Source organism: Ochotona curzoniae, unplaced genomic scaffold, assembly GCF_017591425.1.
Source record: "Ochotona curzoniae isolate NIBS_2020 unplaced genomic scaffold, NIBS_Ocur_1.0 contig_291, whole genome shotgun sequence".
NCBI classification, from domain to species: Eukaryota; Metazoa; Chordata; class Mammalia; order Lagomorpha; family Ochotonidae; genus Ochotona; species Ochotona curzoniae.
The window spans coordinates 12,309,097-12,333,464 of NW_024465649.1; the positions used below are offsets into that span (position 1 = coordinate 12,309,097).

Here is a 24,368-nt window from a genome sequence, read left to right on the forward strand (position 1 = left end):
GTTCATAGAAGCACACACTCTTCTCCCACAGTTCCTGTTGTCCTGATTGTGCTTTCTGGGCCAGAGAGAAAAAGAGTATTCTTGCTGGGTTCCATCAGGGGAGTTGGAGGGAAGAGCCTTGAGCCAGAGTTTGCTTTAGGAACAGCTGCCTTTGGCAAGGGCCAGCTCCTGGCACTGAGCAAAGTACTGGACTCTCTGAGTTTACCAGTCTGTGTCCCTCTCATGAGGCTGGTAGGAGCATCCCCATTTTCCAGGGACAGTAAGTTGATAAGGTGAGTTTCCATGGGAACCTGGGGCTCCTGGCCCCACGAATCAATAACCTTTCCAACTGTTGCAGAAACAGTCCTCAGGTTTGTGTTGGGGCTGTCTTGGTGGCTCACGTGTTTCCCATGTGACTATGGGATCGGCTTCCATGGGTCCTCAGGCTTTGCCAGCCACCACCCAAGACCCAGGAAGGAAAAAGGAAGCATGAGAAAACATCCAGCCATCCTGCCCTCTCATTCCTCGCTCTTTCTACTCAGTGGATAGTGGGGTTGGATTCCAGCCATTGTGGGCAAGTGACCCCCAAAGCCTGGCAGGCAGCCCCTTTCTCGTTGGAGGTCATAATCAATATTGCTGCCCAGAGAAGTCTGTCAGGGTGTGTGAGGGCCCGGCACGAAGGCCGCATGTGCATTTGTGTGTGGAGCGCAGCTAAGTAGAGCAGCAATTGTCTGGGTAGGAGAGGCAGGCACCTCACCTCCAAGCAGCAGCATTGTGCAGCCTGGCAGGCAGAAGTGGAGGGTCTGCCTCCCTTCCAAGGCAGGCCTGGGGGCCTTAGTGTTCCAGACTCCCCGTCTGTCTCCCACCTACCCCCCAAAGCCTGTCTCTTCTGCTGGGAGTAGAGGTACAGGAGAAGTGTCCTACCTAAATCCTGCCAGCAACCTCATGAACAGGTGGCCCTTGCAGCTCAGTGGATTCCTAGCTCCCTCATCAGCCTGAGAAAGGGCTAACATTGGGGTGTGTGGCTTAGCAACGCAACAGGTAGGATGGAAGAGCTGCTTGTGAACAGGCTGGGAAGGGTTTCCTCCTTCAATGTGTGGTCAGAAGGAAATGAGAATTAGCACCCTAGAGAGTGGTGACAGCCCTGGGTGCTGGTGGGCGCATGTCTTCGTTTCTGACTTACAGATGTTGAAACATCTATGGAAGAGAATGGACTGGTGATTCCCAAGGTACAGATCTAGTTGCCACTGCCTACAGAAGTTTCAGGGGCCACAGCCTTTACCATCAGGCACCGAGTAGCTGCCTCTGTTACAGTGGAGCAGCATCTTGGTCCACCCAGCCTGGGCCACTGTGCACCAAAGCCAGGGTTCGTGTTACTGGGAGAAGTTGCCTTCAGGTTTCCAGCCCGGGAGCAGTATTTACTGTGTGTCTCAGTGGGACCAAGCATGCATGTTCTCCTTTGTAAAGTCAGCTTTGCTGTCACTTCATTTGTCCTATAAGAAAATGCAAGATGAAAGTCAGAAAGCAAGACATGAGTGCAGCAGCCCCAGGCCAGAATATATAACTCTGGGAGGTCATGTCAGTGTTTCAGTGGGTTGGGGAGCATTTTGGATTCTTGGGTTAGTGCAGTCTCTGCAATTGCCCCAAAATTCAGGAACCTGAAGCAGTTCAGATTGGGGAAGCTCAGCCTGTTAATATACCATGTTGGGGTTTTGACAATTCCGGAGGACCCCAGTCCCCCTATCTCCCGCCCTGTCTCCTGAGAACCATCATTCTGCACGCTAGGAGTACACATGCTTTCTCTGAGACAGTCTGCCGAGGAGGGACTTGGCTTGGTGGGGCCATCTGCACTGTGTGGTAGCTGCTGGCCTCCGATGTTGGAGGACACCAATGAGAGTAAGTGGTGGTGTTCCAGTAAAACCTTATCTGTATCATATCCCAGTGAAACCTGACTTAAACAGGCTGGGTTTGGTCCAGCTCAGCATGGTAGCTGTATTTAGGGTTCCTTGTGTTGCCTTAAAATGCATTCCCAGTAGGATTTGACACCTGGTGGGATGCAGGGGCCTGAGCCTGGTCCTTGGATGCAGGCTGGACCTAGACCAGGGAGGGCATGGCCTCAGGTCCCAGGGGCTACTGTGCTTTGATTTGTTGGATGAGTCCCTTCTGCCCCCACTCCATACACCTTTGTTTTGAAAACACCTGCCGCTTTGGCATCCCCATGGTGCAAGCATGCAAACACAGATCGTTTGCTGAGAGCCCGGACTTTGCAATTAAGCAGGATTCATCTGAAGACACCAGCTTTCACAGTGGCATAGACCTTGTGCCCTCACTTCTGCACAGCATGTCCTGGGTCCTCAGAGACACAGGCAGGGAGGCCAACTGGGGTCCTGTCTTGGACAGAAAGCAATGAGCCTCTGGTCGATCTTTGCATAGCCTGGGCTTCTCTGATACTTATGTGGAGGTGACCCTGAAGGAAGGTATGGACCCTTTCCTGTCCTTCCAGGTAGTGGCTTTCCCATTCTCCCAGAAAGAAGGTCTGTGCTATCTACCAGTCCTCTTAACCCCCCCATGCCACATCCTGAGCCCATGGGAAGGATTATGATTGCCAGGGGCTCATTGACTGAGGCTCCCTGCTGCAAGCTCTCCAGGGACCATGCCTAAACCTGGGTGTTGGCCCCCTCCCCACACTTCCCATTGGATGGCACCTGGCTCAGTGCCCTTCCTCCTCTGCACATGGGCCAGGCCCACCTGCTGCACAAACAGACCCAGCTCCAGCTCGCACCTCTCCTTCAGCCCGGGACAGACTGTGACGGAGTAGTAAGACAGCTCTGCAAACCGTGCTCCAGGTCTGCCTCTGTGGATTCCCTGACTCTCCCTCTGTGCTCCCCACCCAGGGGTGAGCCACCTCCTCCAGGGATGCCATGGGTAACCCTGGCCTTGTTGATGGATTCTGGTGTCAGTGACCCACAGTACCCTGGGAGTGATTTGAGTTGTCCTTCAGGTACCTCTTGCCCTGTGTGGGATGGTTGTAATTTCACATTGATGTGGTTAAAGTCACACGCCCACTAGGTGGGTTCTGATGGCACCACAGCTCCTCTGTGTCTCACATTCCACCAGTAACGACCTCGCCACGCCAGTGGCAGTGTCCCTGGGAATTGACACCCATTTGCAGATTTTCTGTCTCAGTGACCTGAAACCTCAGGCCCCCTTTCTCTGTGCCGTTCTGCGAAGACAGAAAGCAGTTTTGTCCTTCAGATGCTGCCTTCTGTTCAGGCCAGTTGCCTGGTACCCCTGTGAGAACAGCACAGCCAGGATCTGCTGGCCCCCACAAGGTCATGCTGTTCTCCGGTGTCTTGGGCCTGGGGGACCTGGGTTCCTGTCATGCTCCCTCCCCAGCTCCTCTGGGAACCCACAAGGCTGGGGTAGCCCAGCTCTGCTTCTCTGTGGTTCTCTAATCTGGAGGTGGGAGGTGGCAGCTTTGAGGAATTGTGGGCCAGCGTTTGGGGCCAGTAACGTGATTTGGGATATGATTAACATGGCACTGGTTGGGATTACTTCTGCCTTTAAGATCAGTGTTCAGTTTATGATGATTTTTAAAGGTAATTTTTGATTTCAGGAGCAAACACCTAAGTCTTCCATGTAGCCGCCTAGCCTGGTGATACTGGCTTTTCTTCCTGGGTCCTCGAGCCCACAGATGTGGGATGTACCCCTTGACTGTGGCCGTGTGGTCTGCTGGGCCAACCTCTCTGTTGTTGTGTTCAGTCCCTGCCCTGGGTTATTCCCCTCAGATACAGAGAGCATCCACAGATGGGGCAGGATAGCAGGAGCGCTGTGCCCAGGAGCTGGTGCTTGAGCCACAAGTCTGCAAGTGAAGCTTGCATTTGCCCTTTCATAGGAGGGAGCATGGGATGGGGACCACAGCCTGGTATGTTTGTAGAAGGACACTAAAGCCACAGCCCTCCGGGGGAGGCAAGGCCTAGAGGAGCTGGGATTGGACTCGGAGCTGTTGTAGCAAAGGAGTCTTCCCTTCATTCCTCAGCCCAGCTCTTGAGTTCAGGGTGGCTTCAGATGAACTGGGCATAGAAACTGGAGGGAAATGTGACAGAAGGAAGGAAAGAAGGCACAGCTCATGCTCTGAGATGTCTCCACCAAGCCCTGAGTCGTCAGGCCATGATGTCAGGAAGGCTTTCCCACTCAGCTCTCGGTGTCCAGGTTGTGACATGGCCTACCCTTTGCCTCATTTGTAGCCGCAACAGAGTCCCAGGCCCTGCCAGAATGGCTCTGAGAAGCTGCTGAATGGGATACCACCCAGTGCTGAACTCAGAGGGGGAGAAAATCAGAAGGAAGTACAGGAGTTAGGGGTCTCTGGTCAGCAAACCCAGGACCTGCTGAGACAGAATGGCAAAGCCCTTAACAGACCAGGCAGTGTGAGCTGAACAGGAAATGGCTGGTTTTCCTGCCTCACTTTCCCAGGGTCTGGAAAAAGGGGCTCAGAGGCTTCCCCAGAGATCAGATCCCCTGTGGTTGGCCTGCAGAGACAGTGCGGTGCTGTGGACAGGTTGAGACCCAGCAAGGGATGGATTGGGGGACCCTAGGACTCATCTTTCTTACTTTAACATCTTCCTGGCTTCTGGAGGGATGGGCCTGTGCTTTATGGCTACTCCAGGCCTCAGTTTACCTACCTCCTAGTGCTTATATAGTTTTGGCGTAGGAGGGTGTCTTCAAGGAGCTGGCTCTCCATGGGCCTTGCTTGGAACAGTCTGGAATTCCGTGCACCGTCACAGGTGAAGGCCACAGTTATCATTGTTGCCCTAACCACGCCCCACCCTCATGTCACCAACAAGAGAACAGAGTGAAGCTGGGTGCTGAGCCAGCTTTCCAAACCCCATTTCTGCATCTCAGCCATGGGTAGGCACATGGGGTCATGAAGAGAGGTCTGGCCACTCCGCAAACCTGCTGGGCAGAGGTGTGGCTCTCCTTGAGCTTCTAGTTGAGGATGCCCAATGTCCCTGCCTCACCTGCTTCCCTGTGACCTCCTGTGTGCTGATGGCCTAAATCCATGCTGGCCCAGAGGGTTCATGCGCAGCAGCTGCCACAGAAAGCTTCCAAAGCCAGTGTTGGGATAGGGTAGAGCCAGAGGGTACGTGGGAGACTCTGAGTGGAGCTGGGCTTGGGGACTTGCCCTGGTCAAGGCGACTTGTAGCTGCTCCCACCTTGCATATGCAGGAGCCAGAAAGGCCCCTCAGGCCAGTTGTCCTATGTGAGAGGCCTGATCAATATTATTGGCTTCCACCTGTCTGCCAGACTCCTTGTTCCCCACAAGGTCAGATTCCTTTCTGGTCTACCTCCTTTGGCCCAAGTGCATAACAAATTGAATGCATGTCATCTGTTTGCTCTAAACCCATGCATAGGTCTCTTATAGAAGATGCAAGCAGGGTAGAAAGATGGCTACTTTTTTTGTGGCCCGGGAAAACCCAGGACAGGCAAGAGGAGCCATAGCTGCAGGCAATGATGCAGCACACCTGTCATATTCCCTGTGGGCAACCATAGCCTCCATTCTCTGCCCCTCAGCTGGGCCAGGCTACCCAGGGTTCAGTGTCAGAGACACAAACTTGACCCGGAGTATAGTGATTGCCCACGCATTGCACAGTAGTGGGGATATCAAGATGGAGCCCTGTGTGGATGGGGGTAACTCATTGGTGGCGGTAGGGTTGAATCCCTAGGGGAGAGGCAGTGCCAGAACCTGGGTGGGATTTCCTATTGGGCAAGGGGTGAGCTTCACACCCCTGGGAGCTGAGGTGCCTTGTGTTGCGGGGCGGTGAGAGGGCTTCGTCTCTTCTGCATGTTTTAAAACACAGCATCTACTCAGAAAGTAGGCTGCTGGCCACTGCTGCCCTCTCCCTCCCCTTGGCTGCACAGCCACTCCCTGCTGCTCCCTGCACTGCGGGACCGGCTGAGCAGTTGCAGCAGTTGCCAGGACTGAGCTGGGCTTTGGCTGCTCTGCTCCTCTACCTTGGCCCTGAAGCAGCTTCATCGAGAGCCAGTATGTGTCTCTCCACCCATTGTGGGTCTGGTTGATGCCATCAGATGGGGAACTTCTTTGGGAGGCCCACAAGTTGGCACACATGCCAGCCCTTCCTTCAGGATCCTGACACTGGGTCCCCCAGTTTGTGGTTGCATAAAGATGGCTTTCACCAGTCACTTCAGGACACTGTCTCTGTGTTTACAGTAAAAATGAGCCAGCCAGCCACCATGACCCTTCCCTGACCAGTAGGGCACACAGATGCCAAGGGTCTGCCTGCCCCAGGGAGGCAGACCTATGTGTCTGGGGAGGAGGGTTGAGCGAGGATTACATAGGAGGGGCTGCTGTCTTCATGCCAGCAGCTCAGGAGCTCACAGAGGGCCTTTTGCCCCCTCTTGGCAAGTGGACCTCACCCATGAACCCTCTTTTTCCTCCTCTTTTCTGTTTTCTCTTTTTGGGGGTTGGCTTTGAATTATCTTGTTTTGTTTACATTGCACCCAAGTTTCATGGTACAAAAGCCTTGCAGGTGCAAATATGTCCCGCCTTCATTAACTTCCCCTCCCTTTTTAATTTATGTGATTTCAGTTTCCCTTCCCTGTGCTGTTAATTAGGGGACCCTCTAATCAGTGCCATTATCACAGTGGTATTCATGTTTAGGAAAGCCGCTAAACAAATGCTTGCAAAATTGCTAAATGGCTAATTAATGTCTGTTAATTAAGAAAATTGCTCATGGTAACAAACCATGCCGTTGCTGGCAGCCGCTAGGAAGACACACACTTGTTGAAATGAGTAGCGTGGCAGGTAGGGGAACATCTGCTCCTCAGAGCTTTCCGGAAGTGAGCAGTCCCTTGCTTAGCCAAGAAACGCCCCGGCCTGTCCCCAGTAGCACCCTCTGGTGCCTGTGCAGCTGCCTTCCACTCCCTACCCTCAGTGTCCTGTCCTGCACCCCTCTTCTCTGTCTCCACGTGTGCTGGCTCGTGCCCACTCTTCACCCCCCTCCCCAGCTCTGGGCTGTGTCGCCTCAGTGAGCAGGAGGCTGGTGGCCTGGCTTTGAAAGGGAGATGGAGCAGGAAAATCAACTCCTTTTGTTGTCTTCCTCCCTTTTTCTTTTGAGGGGTGCTGAGGTTTACTCCCCATCAAGGTTGCCCTCAATGGTCCTGGTCTCAGGACTGAACCTGGGAACCAGGGATTCAGTCCAGATCCCCCACGTGGGTGACAAGACCCCTGTTCTTGGAACCATTGCTATTACCTCCCAGGTCTTCCTTGGCAGGAAGCTGGAGTCTGGGGCCAGAGCCAGGTCCTGCCGTGCAGGCTGCAGGTGCACAAACGGGTATCTGAATGCCTGGCCCACTCTGTTATCTTTTGACTGTAACCATGCTTTTCCCCCATGTGTATTTTGAATTTTTTAAAAAAAGCTTCCAAGGATAACAATGCAGCCATAGGTGGGAAAGGGTGGGGCGGGGTGGTTCTGTCCCGTCTCCCATCCCCAGGGTCAGTGTCCTGCCCCACCAGCCCAGAAGATTTTCATGCTTTCTAGCTCCAGCCCTTAGGAAATACCTCTGGCACTGGGATCCAGTCTATACTCACACAGATGCAGGCATTTCAGACAATTTGTGGGAAAATGGAATTAAAAGATAAGCTTATTTTGGTTTGGAGGGAAAAAAACACCCAAACATCATGTCCCCCAAATGGGTATTTTGCACAAGCTTTTTGCAGACCTGTGTGTGTGCATTATTTAGACATGGATACTAATGTGCTTTAGATACACAAACCACTGATTATTCTCTTTTTAAGAAGTCTGATTTTTTTGTTTTGTTTTGTTTTGTTTTGTTTTTTTAAGTCATGGTTGCAGCCCACAGAATTAATTTCAGTACCCTACAATGGGTTTCAACCCACAACTTGGCCTGATCCTTGGTTTAAGAAACTTCATCTGTCCACACCTTCCCAAGTCAACCTGGGCTGGGGCTTGGAACTACAGGTGGCTCATTGCCGACAGTGAGCCCAGTCTCCACAGGCTCACCCCACCCACCCACTCAGCAGTCAGAGCTCCTTAGGCCCATCTGCCAAGCCTCTGCTGGGCCCTGGCCTGCAGGGCTGGGAAGTTCGGGGAGGGGGCCAAGGTGGGCCCCCAGGCCTGCCCAGGTTCTCCGGTTTTGCCCTCAACTAGCCAAGTCCTTGAGCAAACACCTGCCTCCCTGGACGGGCAGGAAGGAGAACTCCCACCTCGCCTAGAGTCCCTGCAATACCACCTGCTCCAGGTGGCACCTGTTGACCGATGGTTCCTCTCTTTGCCCCGTTCATTCCATCTGGGACTGTACCTGCTCCTGCCCCCTGGATTCCCATACATGCCTCACTGTCTGCCTCTCTCCAGCTCCCGGACCACCCAGGCCTCTCCCTAGTGACCTATGACCTTGTCTGGGGCCCATGCAGCCTCCTCACCTGGTTCTATGCCCCAACCCCCTGCAAGCACCACTCAGGATGTTTGGTGTTTGTGTCCAGGCAGCATCAAGGGCCCCATGGCTTGTGTTGACATGTCCTCTCCAAACCTGTCCGCCACCAGGGCACTTGCTGTGGCTCACTGGGTTCCTGCAGTTGGATTGTGTCTGGGGATGGGCCTGTGACCCGTATGCTTCCGCCAAGATGCTTCCTTGTATCTTGTCCTCCCAAATCCCATGTGAGCATCCTGACCAGCTTCTCCTCAGCCCCAGCAGCAGCTCCACCACCTCCCTGCCAGCCAGAGCCCCCTCCCTGCACGCCCGCCCACCGCCCGCCCGCCACCCTTTGTTTTGGTTGAATTTTTGTTCTTTTAAGCTGCTTCTGCGCTTCTCCATGTGCTGTGATCTGTAACCTGCCTCTACTGTCTGGCCTCACAGGGTCCTCCGGGGTCACAGCCCTCGCCGCACGCACAGCCTCCACCTCACAATGCTAGCAGCATGATGGGAGCCCACAGTCAGGTAAACGCACTGTGGCTCGCCCGCCGCCGGCCGGGGGGCGCGGGCGCGGAGGACCGAGAGAGCCGGCAGAGGAAAAACAAAACCCAAACACGTGCTCTAGCCATGGCTTTGGAGTCTTTATGGACAAGTTCAATTTAAACGATAAATACAATTTTAAAAAGGAAAAAAAAAAAATCCCCCCCCCCAAAGCTGGTCTTCATTCTTGGATGTCACACCCAACTGGAATATTCAGACCAAAAGAAACAAACAAGCCCATTTCTGTGACCTTGTCAGCGGCCTTTGCGTGTTTGTTTTTTCCTCGCTCATGTTTTGGTTTGGTTTTGAGTTTGGTTCACCATTCGTTTGTAACCAAAGCTGCAGCCCGAGCCTTTTCTTTGTGCACCCTTGCTGCTGAGAAAGCTTTATTGCCTGTTCTGCTTTAGGTCAGGGCACCTGCTGTCCCTTGCCTGTCTTCCATCATGTGTCCCTCCCCACTTGCCGCCCTGTCCTGGTTGGGGGTGGGGGTTGACCCGTGTGTATGTGTGTGTTTGTGTGTGTGTGTGTATGTGTGTGTTCGCCCAGTTCTGTCTTGTAGCCCCCTGAGAAGGAGAGGCCTGCAGCCCTTCTCCTGTCCTCTCACCGCCCTTACCTAGAGCAGACTTGCCTCCTGGGCCTGTGCGGGGTTCACTTTCCTTCCATGTCCTGTGCAAAAGTCTCAGCCGCTGCCCCCACACACACATCCTCACCCTCCAAGTAGCTCTCCGTGAACACACATGGAGTCGGGGGACCACGTGTGCGGTGTGAATCTGTCTTTCCCTCTGCCCCAAAGCAAGTTTTACCTGAAAGGACAAGGCCACTAGGAGAAAGAGAGCTTAAAAGCTCAATAGTTGTCACAAGACTGGACATTGTAGAGTGGAGAGCGTTTGTGTTGGTCGCTGTGCACTGACGCAGGCTGTCATTGAACTAATTCCCTGTAATTGCAGCCTTTTATGTCACCGCGATATGCAGGCGGCCCCAGGCCCCCGATCAGAATGGGAAACCAGGTACTGTACCTTTTCATGTTCTCTCTCCCCTTGCTCAGCCATTCCTTATCCCAGGTGGGCATGGACTCAGCAGAATCCGGGAGGTGTATGTGTAGGGCTGGGAGGATGGAAGGGGGTCAAGGGCTGGAGGGACAGGTGCAGGGTCACTTCCTAGCAGGTCCCCAGAAAGGACTCTGTGCCTACCATGCAGCTGTTCATCTGCCTCTCCTTACAGGCTTGGGGTAGTCCATTCTGGGGTACAGGAGGCAGCAGCAAAAGCAGCCAGGATGGGACAGTAGGGCTTGGCTCGCCTACAGGGCTGAAGGAGGGTCCTTTTCTTTAATGAAGTTCATGAAAACATGCCTTACCTCTTCCCCAGTCCCCGGAAGCTTTTGGAAATTGCTCATGCAGTAGATAAATACAGTCCTGCTCTTGGGAAGAGAAGTGGCTCCTCAGGAATGTCTTGATCAGGAGCCGGGATGCTATGGCTGGGCAGCAGTGAGGGGCAGGAGGGTATGCATGATGTCTGCCTGGATTTCCAGGGCCCCACTCGAAACAAGGCAGGATTTGTTGCTGTCATTGGTGTAGACCATGAGGGCTATGTGGCCTGGGACCCCATGCCTTCTGCTAAATTCGTGGTTGGCAGTTGGAGGTGACATGGAGATGCCCCCAAGCCAGGGCAGTGTGGGCAGCAATGAAGAGGCAAGACACCTGTTTGGAAATTTGACAGACTTAAAGGTGACTTTAAAACAACATCAGGAAAAACTTCCCATACTGAAGAATTCTTTTTTCTTAGTCTTCCAAATGATGACATGACCCTCCAGGCATGCAGCCCTTGCTGCCTTTGAACCTGGAGCTTAGCACCAGCCAGACCCACATTACCTGGTGGGAGTCTTTCCATTCTCAGCTTGAGTGGGACGTGGCAGGCCTGCAGACAGACGCTGGTACTCGGGGCCTCCAGTTTCAGGGTCAAGTGTCCATCTCCTTTGCTGCCATGTCACATGAGGAAGACAGTTTGGGACAAGAAGTATTAGAAACCCAGCTGTTGGAATAGGAATGAGCCCCTGGACACAATCCAAATGAGGAAGCAGAGACCAGAGTGGGACTTGACTTTTTTTTTTTAAGATTTATTCATTGGGAAGGCAAGTTTACAGAGGACAGACAGAGAGAGAGGTTCTTCCATCTGCTGGTTCACTCCAAAAATGGCCACAATGGCCAGAGCTAAATTGATCCAAAGACAGGAGCCAGGAACTACTTCACGTCTCCCACACAGGTGCAGGGTCCCGAGGCTTTGGGCCATCCTCTGTTGTTTTCTTAGGCCATAAGCAGGGAGCTGGATGGGGGGGTGAAGGATTAGCCAGTTGAGCCAACGTGCCAGTCCTGGGAGATGACTTCCTACGGGGATCCAGGCCCAGTGTGGTCTCCAACACCCACACCCTTAGCTCTCAGAGGTGCAACATTGCAGCTGGAAAGAGCAGACCCTCTCCATGGCCCTCCTGCCAGCTACAAAGGGATGTAGAGAAGGCCTTGTATGAGCGTATGTGTTTCTATTCAGGCCTTCAGCATGAGCAGAGACCAGGTGGTGAATGGAGGATCAAGACTGTCATCTCTTCCATGCACCACAGACTAGTTCCCTTCCGATCTCCCACCTCTACTATTAGAAATTGGCTCTGATTTCCCAGCTTGTTAGGGTCAGCAGAGAGGGACATGCCCCCTCCTGCAGGTGGTAGCCCTGGGCTTTCTTTGGATTCCCTGAGTTAACCCAGAGGAAGTCGAGCAGGAGGCTATGCCCCTTGTAAATGGACCCCGTGATTGAAGACAGAGTTGAAGCTGGAAGCTGATGGCTCTGCTTCCAGGCCGTGCCAGGCCAGTCACCCTGACATAGAGTTGGGGGCTGCATGCAGTGGTTGCAGGCGAGCCTGGCTATGCAGTCAGATGGCCTCCCATGGCACTGCACACTCCAGCAGAGCTGCAGCCTGCCAGCTGGACTGGCCAGGCAGGTTAAAATGAGCCTGTAGAAGCAGCTGACATTGGTCCATTCCCAGACAGATGTTTCTTCTGCCTTGTCCCGTGGTGCAATGGGGGAAGAGCTGACTCACTTTCAGGGGCCCTGTCAGCCCTAGAGCGACTGTCACCCTGGAATGAACACTGCACCTGTTCTTACACCCACAGACCAAGCCACGGTTTCTCTGCTTCCTTGTATTTGAACCTCTCCTTGTTTGTCACACACCTCGGTGGCACACTGCACTGTCCCAGCTCAAGGCCTCCCCAGGGAGGGGAGCGAGTCGCCAGCTTTGCTGCTAGGATCCTGATGTGCAGCAGGTGTAGGGGAAACCAAGGAGGAGGTGTTTCCTGCATGGGCTTGGTGGTCAGCTGTGAGCACTACAAACACTGCTCCATCACTGTCAGGCAGGGCAACACTTGGGCAACTCTTGACTGCTCAGCCACCCATGCTCACCCTGTGCTGAAGCCCAGGGATGGTGCTTTTGCTTCTACCACCTCCTTCCAAAACCCATGGCGCCTGAGTCAGGGAGTGCCCAGTCAGAGATGGAGACCTCTCAAATGCACTGCCCACAGAGGCCTCTGATCTTGGAGTAAGAGATCCCTTCCAGCCCTAGGGGAGGGGAGAAGGTCCTGGCAGGAGGCTGCTCCCAGCTTCTTCAGAAGCACAGTAGCGGCAGTCTCAGTAAGGTATTTGTGATGGGTTTTCATGGCCTCGCCCACTGTGGCACCAGCCCCCACCTGCTTAACAGTAGTTGCAGCAGGGCCCAGCACTATGGCTAAGTCCTCCCCTTGCAAATGCCGGAATCCCATATGTATGCACTTCATGTCCTAGCTGCTCTACTTTCCATCCAGCTCCCTGCTTGTGGCCTGGAAGGACAGTAGAGGATGACCCAAAAGCGTTGAGACCCTGCACCCGCATGGGAGACTCAGATGTTCCTGGCTCCTGGTTTTGGATCAGTTCAGCTTCAGCCGTTGAGCCAGATCTCTTTCCCTCTCTCTGTAAATCTGCCTTTCCAATAAAAATAAATTTAAAAAACAAAAACACAACAGTAGTTGCGTCAGCACCTATTGACCCATGCTATTTCTTGCACCTCTTGCCTCTCATCTCCCTTTTTGGTCCCTATTTCCCACAGAGGCCAGAAGGTGATATTACATGGGTAGAAATGAACAGGAAGTCAGGCACCTGGGTGTTCATCCCTGCTTGTGCTCTTAGGATAGACCTGTTTCCTTGGTAATTTTTTTTTTTGTTTTGTTTTTCTTGGAAGCAGTTACAAAGAGAGATCTATCCACTGATTCACTTCCCTGACATCTACAACATCCAGCCAGTGCTGGAGCAGGCAGGAAACAGGAGCCTCATCTGTGTCTTCCATATGGAGAGCAGGGGCTCATACATTTGGGCTGTCTTTGCTGCTTTTCCCAGTTGCATTAGCAGAGAGCTGGATTGGAAATAGAACAGCCAGGACATGAACCCAGTGCCCATATGGGCTCACAGACAATGGCTCAACCCACAACCATCCCAACATCCTGTCCCATTCACTTTAGAAGAGGCTCCTAGGCTAAGGTTCTGGCCCTCGCAGTCCCAGTGATTCCCCAAGGGAAATAAACCAAATTAACAGCTGCTTGAAGCGAAAGTACAGATGGGCATTGAGGTGTTCCAGACAGCTTGGATGAGTTGCTTGAGCTTGCCTCATTTCAGGGTGCGCAGACAGCAGAACAGGGCTCCTCTCCCATAGCCAGAGCTCTGACCCCACCTACACTGCAGTTTGAGGATGCCAGCTTGGGTTGGCTTTTATCCCTGGGACAAGCAGCAGGAACGACCTGGGGAAATCCCTGCAGGGGCCCAAGGGGCATTTGGGGAAGCCAGGGTATGATGCTGACAGAGCATCCTGGGTCTTTGTCTCTTTCAGCCTCCAGGAGGAGTTCCTGGGACACAGCCATTGCTGCCCAATTCCATGGATCCCACGCGGCAACAAGGTAGAGAGGAGGGGGTACACTGATCATCCAGAGGGCTCCTCCCCTCCTCCTTGGTAACCCATGACTCATCTCTCTCCCTCTCCCTCTCCCTCTCTCAGGCCACCCCAACATGGGAGGATCGATGCAGAGAATGAACCCTCCCCGAGGCATGGGGCCCATGGGGCCTGGCCCACAGGTAAGCAGCCCTGTGCCCCTTACCCCCCCCCCCCCCCCCGTGTCCCCAGCCACCTGTGCACCTGCCTTCTATCCTCCCCTGCCTTGCCTCTGCTCTGTCAGTGTCTTTCACCTGTTAGCTCTCATGGGCAGGGCTGGCTCCCTTTCCACCTGCTGCCACACATAACCAAGGGCAGCCTGCTATAGGCTACAGATCCAGTAGAGGACCCGTGAGGTACCTGGAGAAGCTTCCTGTGGGCAGACTCTTAGGTTACGGAAGGGCTGTCCTAGCATGTGGTCTCAGGTCATTGAAGGGCAGAGGGTCCTGAGCCATGAGATATAGGCCCCCAGAGCCACCTTCCACCTTGGCTGGGGTACATTGAAGTGACTCATAAGCCAACTTGTTGTGACCCATTGGTGCGATGAGCAGACACATAGATCCTAGCCCTGTCTTGCTGCTCACTGTCTAAACTTGGATGGATCTCTTGAATCCCTGTGGGTTCCAGCAGGCCTCAGACTTGGAGTAAGTCTGCCTGTGTGTGCGGTTCCCCGGGCGGAGGAGATACATATGAGCTAGGTCCGTGTCCCCAACTCATGTCTGTGACTGCTTATGGCCACAGGACTCCATGGCCAGAAAGGAAATTACAGAAACCTCTGAAAGAAACCATTCCCAGTGTCCCGGATACTTCTTTGTAACTTTAGCCTCCCTGCGTTGCCAGCTCCTAACCCCTGAGCGGGAAAGACCTACAGGGCACAGAGGCTGGGCCTGCCCTAGAACCTTCTCACAGCTGCTCCCGCCCTCCTGAAATTGGCAGGGATTTGCCGAGTCTCACCCTCCATGGGAGGTCTGCAGGACTTGTCCACCTTAAAGAAGGCCAGGGACCTGGGACCCTGGACCAGAATGCGGAGCAAAAGGCCATTGGCGGCTCTTCCCTGTCTGCACACTGCCCTGGCTGGGCGTTCCTCTGGGGATTCTTTGGGCCCCACCCCATGCTTGTGATTCCCCTGGGGGCAGTCGGGAGGAGCTTGAGGTCTACTCTGACCTGTCTGCCCCCTGCCACCCTCACATCCCTGCATTCTTGTTCCATGGGTCCGGCACTGGGGTGTTGGAAGGCCTTGGCTTCTGCTGGCCTCATAATCGTAGAAGGAATTCTAGAAGACGCCAGGCTCTTGGTTCTTTCTTCCCCAGAGCTCCACAGTGGAGGATTCACCCTCCTGCTCTCAAGTGGGCCAGGCTGGGGGCTGAGAGCAGAGGGCCCCCAAATGATAATCATGTACTTTGGTGTAGGGGCCAGCCGTGACCTTAGGGGTTCAGGTCCTGGAGCATCAGGTCATTCAGGGAGCGAAGAGTCTAAAGCAAGGAACATGCACCTCAGCAGCCATGCCTGTAAAATGGAAGTGAGAACAGAATGGGGAAGAGGATCAGGTTCTTGGCGTGGCACCTAGCACAGGGCACACCATTCCCCGTGCTAAGGATATAACACCAGCTCCTTGGGCTAGGTGGTGGCTTTTAAGATTTCTTTGTTATTGTTTATTTCTTCTGGATAAGTCCATAGCAGTTTGGTAAGCTCATACTTCAGAAACTGGAAGTGGCTGTTAGCAGAGCTTGTGTTGAGAGCCGAGTGTTCTGGAAGTTAGGGCCTTCCTCCTGGCTCAGCGACTGTCTCAGCATGTCTGTGCTCCTGGCTGCCAGTCCAGCATGCCCGCTTGGCACACTCTAAAGAGATGAGAGCCCTGGTGGTGAGATCTTGCCTTGCAGGGCCACCTGAACCCAGAAAGGCTCTTCTGGAATCCCAGAAGGCAGAGAGATGCTACCTGGAGTAAGGCAGTTCACCCCTCCCCACATGTTTCTCTTCTGGTCTTTGTTTCACTTTATATCACACCGCTTTTCTCTGAGGTCTGTGCAGTAGTCCAGAGACCACCCTGTACTGAGGGTTGTTTTGTTTTTTAAGATGCTTTATTCATTTTCGTTGGAAAGGCATATTTACAGAGAGAAGAGAGAGGAAGTTTCCATCCACTGGTTCACTCCCCAAATAACTGCAGTGGCCAGAGCTGAGCTGAGCTGAAGCCAAGAGCTTTTTCCAGATCTTACACATTGGGTACATGGTCCCAAGGCTTTGGACCATCCTCTGCTGCTTTCCCAGGCCACAAACAGGAGCTGGATGGGAAGTGGAGCAGCCAGAATTAGAACCAGCACACGTATCCTGACATTTGCAAGGAGAGAATTAGCCAATGACCCATTGTGCAGGCCCAGATGGCCATGTTCGTGCTGTATTTGTATCCTCATCTCTTTTTGACCAGGACAACAAGTTAATATAGGATTCGGGTCCATCCACACAACCACAAGTTACCCCAGTTACCTTTGTAGAAGTCCTGTCTGTGCACACTCTCACACCTGCAGGTGCTGGGGGTTAGGACTTCCACATCTGAACTAGGGGAGGACCCAGTTCAGCTCACAACAGGTGGCTGAGAGCCAGCAGTGTGGCTGTGGCATCTGGGGATGAGAGGTGCCAGGCTGAAGCCAGACAAGCAAGCAGGCACTTCCAGGGCAGGTCTGGAACATGGCCTTGGACTAGATTTTAGTTATGGAGAGTGAGCTAGGAAAGAAGAAAACTAAAGCCCACTTCAGGAGAGAGAGGGCAGGGAAGACTCTTGCGGTTGTGATAGAGGCTATCCTATATAGGTTGAGTTCTGCTAGGATGACGCTGGCCCTGCAGGGGCTCCTGGCTAGATGCCAGTAGTGAGAACACAGCGCTGCTATGGCTCATGGCAGCCATGGTGCCACCAGCGCCACCCCCTCCTGTCCCTGGTGTCTTGGTTGGAGAAGTCAGATCACCGTCTTGACTTGCCTGCAGTTGCAGAGGAGCCTGTGACTCCCAAGGCAGTGCAGGGCCTGTTGGAGCTCAGTGCCTCAGAGCCCCAGCCGCAGAAGAAGACAGATGAGGAGGCTGGGGAGGGGTCCTAGGAGGAAGCTGCAGGAGGTAACAACAGCCCTAACCTCAGGGCCCCAGCCACTACCCATTGCTTAGGTCCTTCCTGTGTCACTATGGGCCTGGCAAAGCGCAGAGCTAAGACCACGAGGTGTGAGAGTCCCATGTTGTTCCTGACTGGATCAGTAAGGTTGAGAACCAAGAATGGAGGAGTCATCAACTGTGGCCATCACCACCCCAGCACCATGCTGCTCAGCTAGCAGTGCAGGTGGCAGATGATGGGGGACCATCTGGGCCCCAATCATTGTGACCACCTCTTGCACAGCATCACTGATGTTGCTTTCTGAAGCCCAGGGCTGCAGGCAGGCAGGGACTGGGAGGAGAGAGGCTGCCTCTGCCGGGCTGCAGGTGAAAGGTTGGTTCAGAAACTTTCCCCTAAGCCTGATGTCAGCCTACTTTGCACTGCTGACTCACTCTGTGGCAGCTTGAGTCCCATCTCTGACATCTCTGGGCCATTGAAGTGTCCCTTGTGAAGTCGGAAGGGAGGAAAGAGAGGCTCCTGAAAGCTGGGTGTCATTTAGGGACACAGAGTAGGCCACCATAAGCCTTCCAGCTAGCAACGATCAACTATAAGTCTGAGTGCCACTCAGTGAACTGGGGTCTCTGGGCAGGGGGTTGGTGTGTGAGGGTGGGGAGGCTGTAGCTGCAGTCCTGTTGGAGACCCCACTCTATCTGGAAGACCTTTCTACCCAGCCAGGTATACAGTGGAGATGAGGCTCCTGCAGAGGGGCTGGCATTGTGCACTGCAGGTATGGAGGAGAGTAGGCTGAGATTTATAGAGGAGGGGTATAGTGGCCTACATGTGGGCCTCAGCAAGGGCGTTAGAAACACTGAGGGTCTACAGGCTGCGTCCAGCAGTGCAGGGACCTTGCCACTCCTTGTGTGTGACTGGCAGCCACAGCTGGGCACACAGGGCTCTGGCCCCATTTTCTAGACAGTACAATTTTGGGGTGGTGGGCATGTGCTGTGGCTATAAAGGTAGAACCATCATCCCTGTGCATCGGAGCTGTCACTCCACTTCTGAACTTCAGGTTTTTAATCTCTAAAGTGAGGACGGTAAAGGGTTGCCATGACAACCACAAGGAAGTGGCACATAGCCTAGCATGCGGCACTGCCTGGCACTGGGTGAGCATTGTCATCATTTAGGAAGTGTGGCCAAGCTGAGGGTCCCTCCCAGCACACACGGTGAGCATTGTCGTTAGGAAGTGTGGCCAAGCTGAGGGTCCCTCCCAGCACACACGGTGAGCATTGTCATTAGGAAGTGTGACCATGCTGAGGGTCCCTCCCCACACACGCACACACTCATGCATGCATACTGCCTGCCAATTCCAGGCTTTGATTGCCACCCGGACCTCTGTCTGACCACTGCCCATGCCTCAGTGATTTCCACTTTTGTGTGTGCTGCGTGCTGGCTTCCAGAGGATTCCACTACCATCTGCCCCACTCTGACTCTGCTCTTATACAGCCTGGCATTGCTCTTGTCGTCGTCTGTGTCTGTGTCAGCAACTGTGTCAGCCCCTCTGGAAGCAGACCGGGGACTGGCAGGTCCCGTGTGAACTCAGCTGCACCATTCACTGTGACCTGAGGCAAACCTTTCCCCTCTTAGTCTCTGTGAAATGAGAAGCATCATGCCAAGGATGGAAGCAGACCATGGGTGGGTGACACATGCTGCCTGCTCAGCGTAAGCAGCAGATGCTTGACCATGCCCTGGCCACAGAATCCCACCAGGTCTGAGCAGAAGCACAACCAGGCTCACGTGCCTTCCTCTATGGCCTCTTCTCCCCTGCTACCATGACACTGTACTGCGGACCAGGCTGTGCTGGTGTTGCACCAAGGGGGTGTGGTCCTTAAGACACAGTCGCTGGACCTGGCATGATGGCTCAGTGGCTAAATCCTCACCTTGCACGTGCCAGAATCCTGTGTGGGCGCCGTTCATGTCCCAGCTGCTCAACTTCCCATCCAGCTCTCTACTTGTGGCCTGAGAAAGCAGTAGATGATAGCCCAAAGCCCTGGGACCCTGCACCCATGTAGAAGACCCAGAAGAAGCTCCTAGCTCCTGGCTTTGGGTCAGCTCAGCTTTGGCCATTGCAGTCATTTGGGGAGTGAACCAGCAGGTGGAAGATCTTTTTCTCTGTCTTTCCTTCCCTCTGTAAATCTTATATATCTTTCCAAAAAACTGAATAAATCTTAAAAAAATCCACAATGCCCAACTTTCAAGGGGGGTATCCAGAGTCCAGTGGAAGAAATGAGGGGAGCCTATCATGGCTCAAATCAGAAGCCAGAGGCCAGGACATTCCAGCCTGGGCCCTGGAGGGAGGGGGAGAGTGCCATCTGCACCTGCTGGATCAGGCCTTATATGAACCTGCTGCTGCCATGGCACATACCTGTGGCACAGGCCTACCCACTCCTTGGCCTGCTACCGTGTGGGGACGGTGCCACAGAGTGTGGAAGTGCCCAGGATGGCAGCAGCCGGCTAGTAGGCCACAGGTCTTGAGGACAGGATCTTGGAGTTCCTGAGCATACATTGCACGTGGCGCCTGTCCCTCTGTGCTGGCTTGTCCTCATGCTCCTCCCCCACTTTGGCCCGTGTGCTGTGTTCCCCCTGGATCCTCTTCACAGACTAACCGTGTCACTTCTGTTCTGTTCTGTCTCCCCCCTCCCCCATCCGGCTCCCTCCTCCTTCTCACAGACTGACCCTTGGTTATCGTTGCAGAATTATGGCAGCGGCATGAGACCACCACCCAACTCCCTCGGCCCCGCCATGCCCGGGATTAACATGTAAGGCCAACCCCGCCCTCTGCGGGTGTCATTGCCGATGCCCAGCTGGGCTCAGCTGCCTCCTCCAGGAATGGGGATGTTCTGGTCCCGGTGACAAGAGGTGCTGTGTGTCCTGGCCTGGCCACCCTGAGCCTGCTGTGTGGGCTCAGCCTGTGTCATCCTCATGATGACCCTGTGAGGCGCTCAGCCATTCTGCTCCACACGTGTCAAGGCCTCGGAGCACAGAGAGGTGCAGGCCCTTGCCCACACTCACACAGCTTTGAGTGGCAGGCTAAAGTTTGAAGCTTGGTGTCATCCACCTCTAGCCCTTGGTGCTTGGGCCCTTTTTTGGTCTTTTTGTGGGAGCTTGTGGACTCCTCCGGGAATGTGGGACATCATTTTAGACACATTGTTTCTGATGCGCTGAGACTTACAGGGGCTTTGAATTGTGCAAACCCTACCTGGGGTTTAAAGGAGTCCGCAGGTTTGCAACCACAAGCCACTGCCCTCTAGGTTCCTGGTAGTGGCACCAGCCCCCATTCTGCCTGCACCTATGGGGCCAGAGCTGCATCTTCACTCTCTCTCTCTCTCTCTCTCTGTCTTCCCAGGGGCCCCGGAGCCGGCAGACCCTGGCCCAATCCCAACAGTGCTAACTCAGTGAGTACCCAGCCCTGGCAGGGTGGTGGCTGCCAGGGTAGTTGTCCTGGGAGAAAGAGGAGGTCTACAGGGAGGGGCTGTGTGTGGGCACCCACCCCAGAGGGACATGCTGGAGCACTGGGGCCTGGTCCCTGAGCACCCTGGCACCATGCAGAAACCCTCAGCTCCCAGCTGGCAGTCTAGGCTCAGGGAGCAATGTTCACGGGGAGCACCAGTGCTATCCTCCCCACCAGCAGGGCTGGCATCCAATGTTCAAGGAAAGGAGAAGGGCTTTCTGGCATGGGGGTGGGGTGCATAGCAGAGAGGACTAGGCTGGACTAGGGTCCCTAGCCCTGTGGGCGAAGCCAGTAGCTGACCCGCCAGGTGCCTGAGCCTCTCTTGAGAAGACTGGAGGTGCTACCTGTCAGAGGCAGCAGCACTGACCCTACTCCTTCCTTATTTCCAGATTCCGTACTCCTCCTCATCGCCCGGTACCTATGTGGTAAGTGTGGAGGTTGAGAATGTTGTGCATCTGGCTTGGTGTGACCCAAAGGTGCAGGAGAACCAATGAGACCCTGCTTAGTTCTTTGTGAAATACATTCTGACCCAAAAGATCTAGGTGGCCTGGGAACCTCCAAGGCCAACCTAGCGGGCTGCCCTCTTCTGGGGTTTCCCAGCTGGCCCTACACATGCGCACACAGGAGCATGTATACACACCACACGCGCACGTGCACACCACAGCTGCCTCTCAGTCTGAAGAAAGAAAGGGCAGCCCAGGGCAGTTCCCCTCCACTCCCTAAGCCTGAACTTTGTGGTTGAGTGAGCACTGGAGGGGATTAGGTGGGTGACCCCCCCAGAGCACTCAATGCTGATTGAGTAGTGTGATAGGCTTTTCCCACATTTTATCATCAGGGGATCTGACTCCCATGTCTGTCTCATCTACAGGGACCCCCCGGTGGTGGCGGCCCCCCAGGAACGCCCATCATGCCTAGTCCTGCAGGTAAGAGGGTTTGAAGGCCCTGGAAGTGAGGGGTTGGGGTGTAATAGTGATTGCCAGGTACTCTGGGGGCTGGCACCAAGACAGGCCTTGCCGCCCGCTGGGTGGCCCTAGCCAGGTCCCCCTGTGCCTGGTTCTCGGGTGCGCTTTGTGTGGGACAGGGCCGGGCAGGTCCGGGAATGGGCTTAGGACCAACTGGAGCTCCAGGATTCCTGACATTTGGATGTAGAACGAGGGAGGCTCCCAGGGCGCTCAGGCTTCCTGGGACTTCTGTGTCGGACATCCTGAGTTGGTCTTTTTCTGTAGTCAGAAGAGGCCACAGGTATTCCCATGTAGGTTTGCATGCATGCACACACGTACATGTGTGCACACACACAGTATCAGCTATTTTTTTTCCCCAGCTAAGAATAGCAGAGCAGCCAGCTAGAAGAAATTTAGCATGCAGTCCCTGCCCACCCCATAGAGCAAAAAACAAGAGGTAGTCAGACTTCGGTCTTAAAAATGTGGGGCTTGCTCCTGACACAAACCCACTAGCAGTGTCCGAAGGAGACTTGACTGGTTAACTGGGGAGCCAGAGATACGCTCCCACAGCCCCCGCTTCAGCCCCACGTATCGGGCCAGCTTGCAAAGCCGAGGGGTGGAGCCAGTGGCTGCATGGTCCTCGGCTCCCGCGCCGGCTCCTCTTGTTGCTGCTGCATTTTGATAAGCTGCGTGACCTACATTCAGACTGGGTCACATTAAGCCGCTGCGCATGGGAATGTGTCTGCGGCCTCTCTTCCTGCCCGGCCGGCTGGCACAGGAACCCTAATGCCTGATCGGGTCACTGACCCTGGCTGAGCCACAGAGGGTAACACAGGCAGGCCATGAGCAGGGGTCCCACCGTCCCCTTGCACTGTGTCAGGTGGCCTCCAGGGACCAGCTTGGCTTGAGGTAGGATGATGCCCCACTCGAGACCTCCCAAGCGCCTTGGTTTTCGGGGTTGGGTGATTTTCACAGTTGAATTTGCTTTGATTAAAAACTTGGTGAATCTTCATTAAATACAAATTAGGCAGAAAATGGTGGTACTTAGTGAAAATTTTAGGTGATAAAATACAAAAGAATGGGTTCAAGTGCTACGAGTTTGTTTTAATTAAGAAAGAAATTAATCACCTCCACGGGCGGGGGGCTTTCTGCTGTCCTACAGACTCCACGAATTCCAGTGACAACATCTATACAATGATTAATCCCGTGCCGCCCGGAGGCAGCCGCGCCAACGTAAGTGCGCTTCTCGTCATTTGCATATCAGATACCATAACAAATCATAATTAACTTCATCAGCTGAGGGGAAAGCCAGTTTAATTGATTTCAGCCATTTGTTACCAGAGATGAATAAAAACAAACTGGCAGGAGAATGACTAACAGAGGGGGTGGCTGGGCGCTTGGGTTGCTGCTGGGGGAGGCGGGGTAAACACCGCCCCTGTGGTCGGCAAGAGAGCCTGGATACTTCCCTGACCATAGTGCCACCCTGGGCAGTCCCTCGCCCTCTCAGGCCTGTGAGCTGTGTGACTCCAGGACCTGTTGATGGCTGTGCATCCGCTGGTCCTTCCCTCTCTGCCAGCTCCCACTGCACCTGCACCGGCTCCCATCCATCTGCTCCCACTCTTCCTCCTGTGCTGCCTTGGCCCAGTGGGCAGGACCCACTGCTGCAATGGCAGCCTGCATCTCTCCCCTAACCACAAAGTTCCCCAGGGAGAGACTGGTTGGAGTCTCCGCCACATACAGCTGAGCTCTTGGGGAACCCAGGGTGTGCAGAGCCAGGGAGTGGGCAGGCGGCCTTTGGAGGCACTCTGGTTTTGTCCCTGGGGTAGCATCTGAGCCACTGCCTGTGGGCTGTCTCATGCCAGGGCCTGCACCTGCCTTTGCCGCTGTAGCTGTAGCTGGGTCATGTAATTGGATAGTGTGCAAAGTATACACCATGCCTATCCCAGCCCCAGCCTCACTGCCACCCCTCTCAGCATCCCTGGATCCTGAGAGATCTCAAGGCACATGCCTGGTCTTTGGCCATGGCTGCAGATGGTTGGGTGGGAAAACAGAACACTCATCCTGATCCCCGGGCTTGGACGCAAGAGCTATGCTTGCATCAGCGGGAAGTGGCACTGCCAACCTGCCTCCCTTGCTGGCAGCAGTGACTCAGCGTCTTCCATGGAGGCTTGCCCATATCACCTGGTCTCAGATGGCGGTCAGACCCACCTCTGCAACTGGCCTGCCAGTGGGCTTTGTGGTGGCACATGGTGGGTGTTGTAGCCATGTTCTTTGGGATTATAGTGGGAACAGCTGGCACCAGTGTGACGCACACATTACTGTGAGAGAGGACCGTGCAGCCATGTCATTACAGGGATGGTGGAAGGGTGCAGCCAGCCAGATCAGGCAGGTGGAGAGCCAGAACAATGGGCTGTGCCACAATGCCCAATGCAGAGAGTGGCTGGGCATGTGTGCTGGAGATGAAGGCTCCTGAGTCAGGATAGGAGGCAGAGTCACCTCCTCATGCTCCTAGGAGACCCCCAGGCTTGCTCAAAACTGGCCCTTACCAAATGACCTTGGGCGCCCCTGGCACCAGCACTGTCAGCCCCTCCTTCCCTGGACTGTATCATAAAAGAGGGAGGTTCCATGCCATCAGAGGCCACACGTGAAAGCCACAGAAGAATGGGGTGTGGCAGTGACCCACGGGGGCCCCTTCTGGGGAACTGTCTCTGCCTGAGTTTCCGGCAGCCACACGTTCTCAGAGCAACAGGTCATGCTCAGATGGTGACAAGAGTCCCAGCAGCTTGAGGAGACAGTGGCTGAAACACTGGAGGGCAGCTTGTAAAGAAACTGCAGAAAAGTTGGAAGCTTGTTTTGTTCAAGCACACTGTGACCTCCCTT

At 54.4% G+C, this 24,368-nt stretch overlaps 1 protein-coding gene across 12 annotated transcripts in view; it reads left to right on the top strand.

Annotated features, from left to right (window-relative positions):
• Nucleotides 1–24,368, top strand: part of SSBP3 (single stranded DNA binding protein 3) — a 143,334-nt gene that overhangs the window by 113,196 nt on the left and 5,770 nt on the right. For 4 of the 12 annotated variants that reach the window (XM_040978499.1, XM_040978500.1, XM_040978505.1 and 1 more), the window contains 8 exons: nucleotides 9,918–9,977; nucleotides 13,868–13,934; nucleotides 14,033–14,109; nucleotides 19,791–19,855; nucleotides 20,443–20,491; nucleotides 20,937–20,972; nucleotides 21,416–21,470; nucleotides 22,651–22,721. In XM_040978499.1, coding sequence (XP_040834433.1) covers nucleotides 9,918–9,977; nucleotides 13,868–13,934; nucleotides 14,033–14,109; nucleotides 19,791–19,855; nucleotides 20,443–20,491; nucleotides 20,937–20,972; nucleotides 21,416–21,470; nucleotides 22,651–22,721 — 480 coding nt within the window. Of the gene's footprint in view, nucleotides 1–8,874; nucleotides 8,956–9,917; nucleotides 9,978–13,867; nucleotides 13,935–14,032; nucleotides 14,110–19,766; nucleotides 19,856–20,442; nucleotides 20,492–20,936; nucleotides 20,973–21,415; nucleotides 21,471–22,650; nucleotides 22,722–24,368 lie in introns of all 12 variants that reach the window. The other 8 variants (XM_040978497.1, XM_040978503.1, XM_040978502.1 and 5 more) reach the window with 6 other exon arrangements.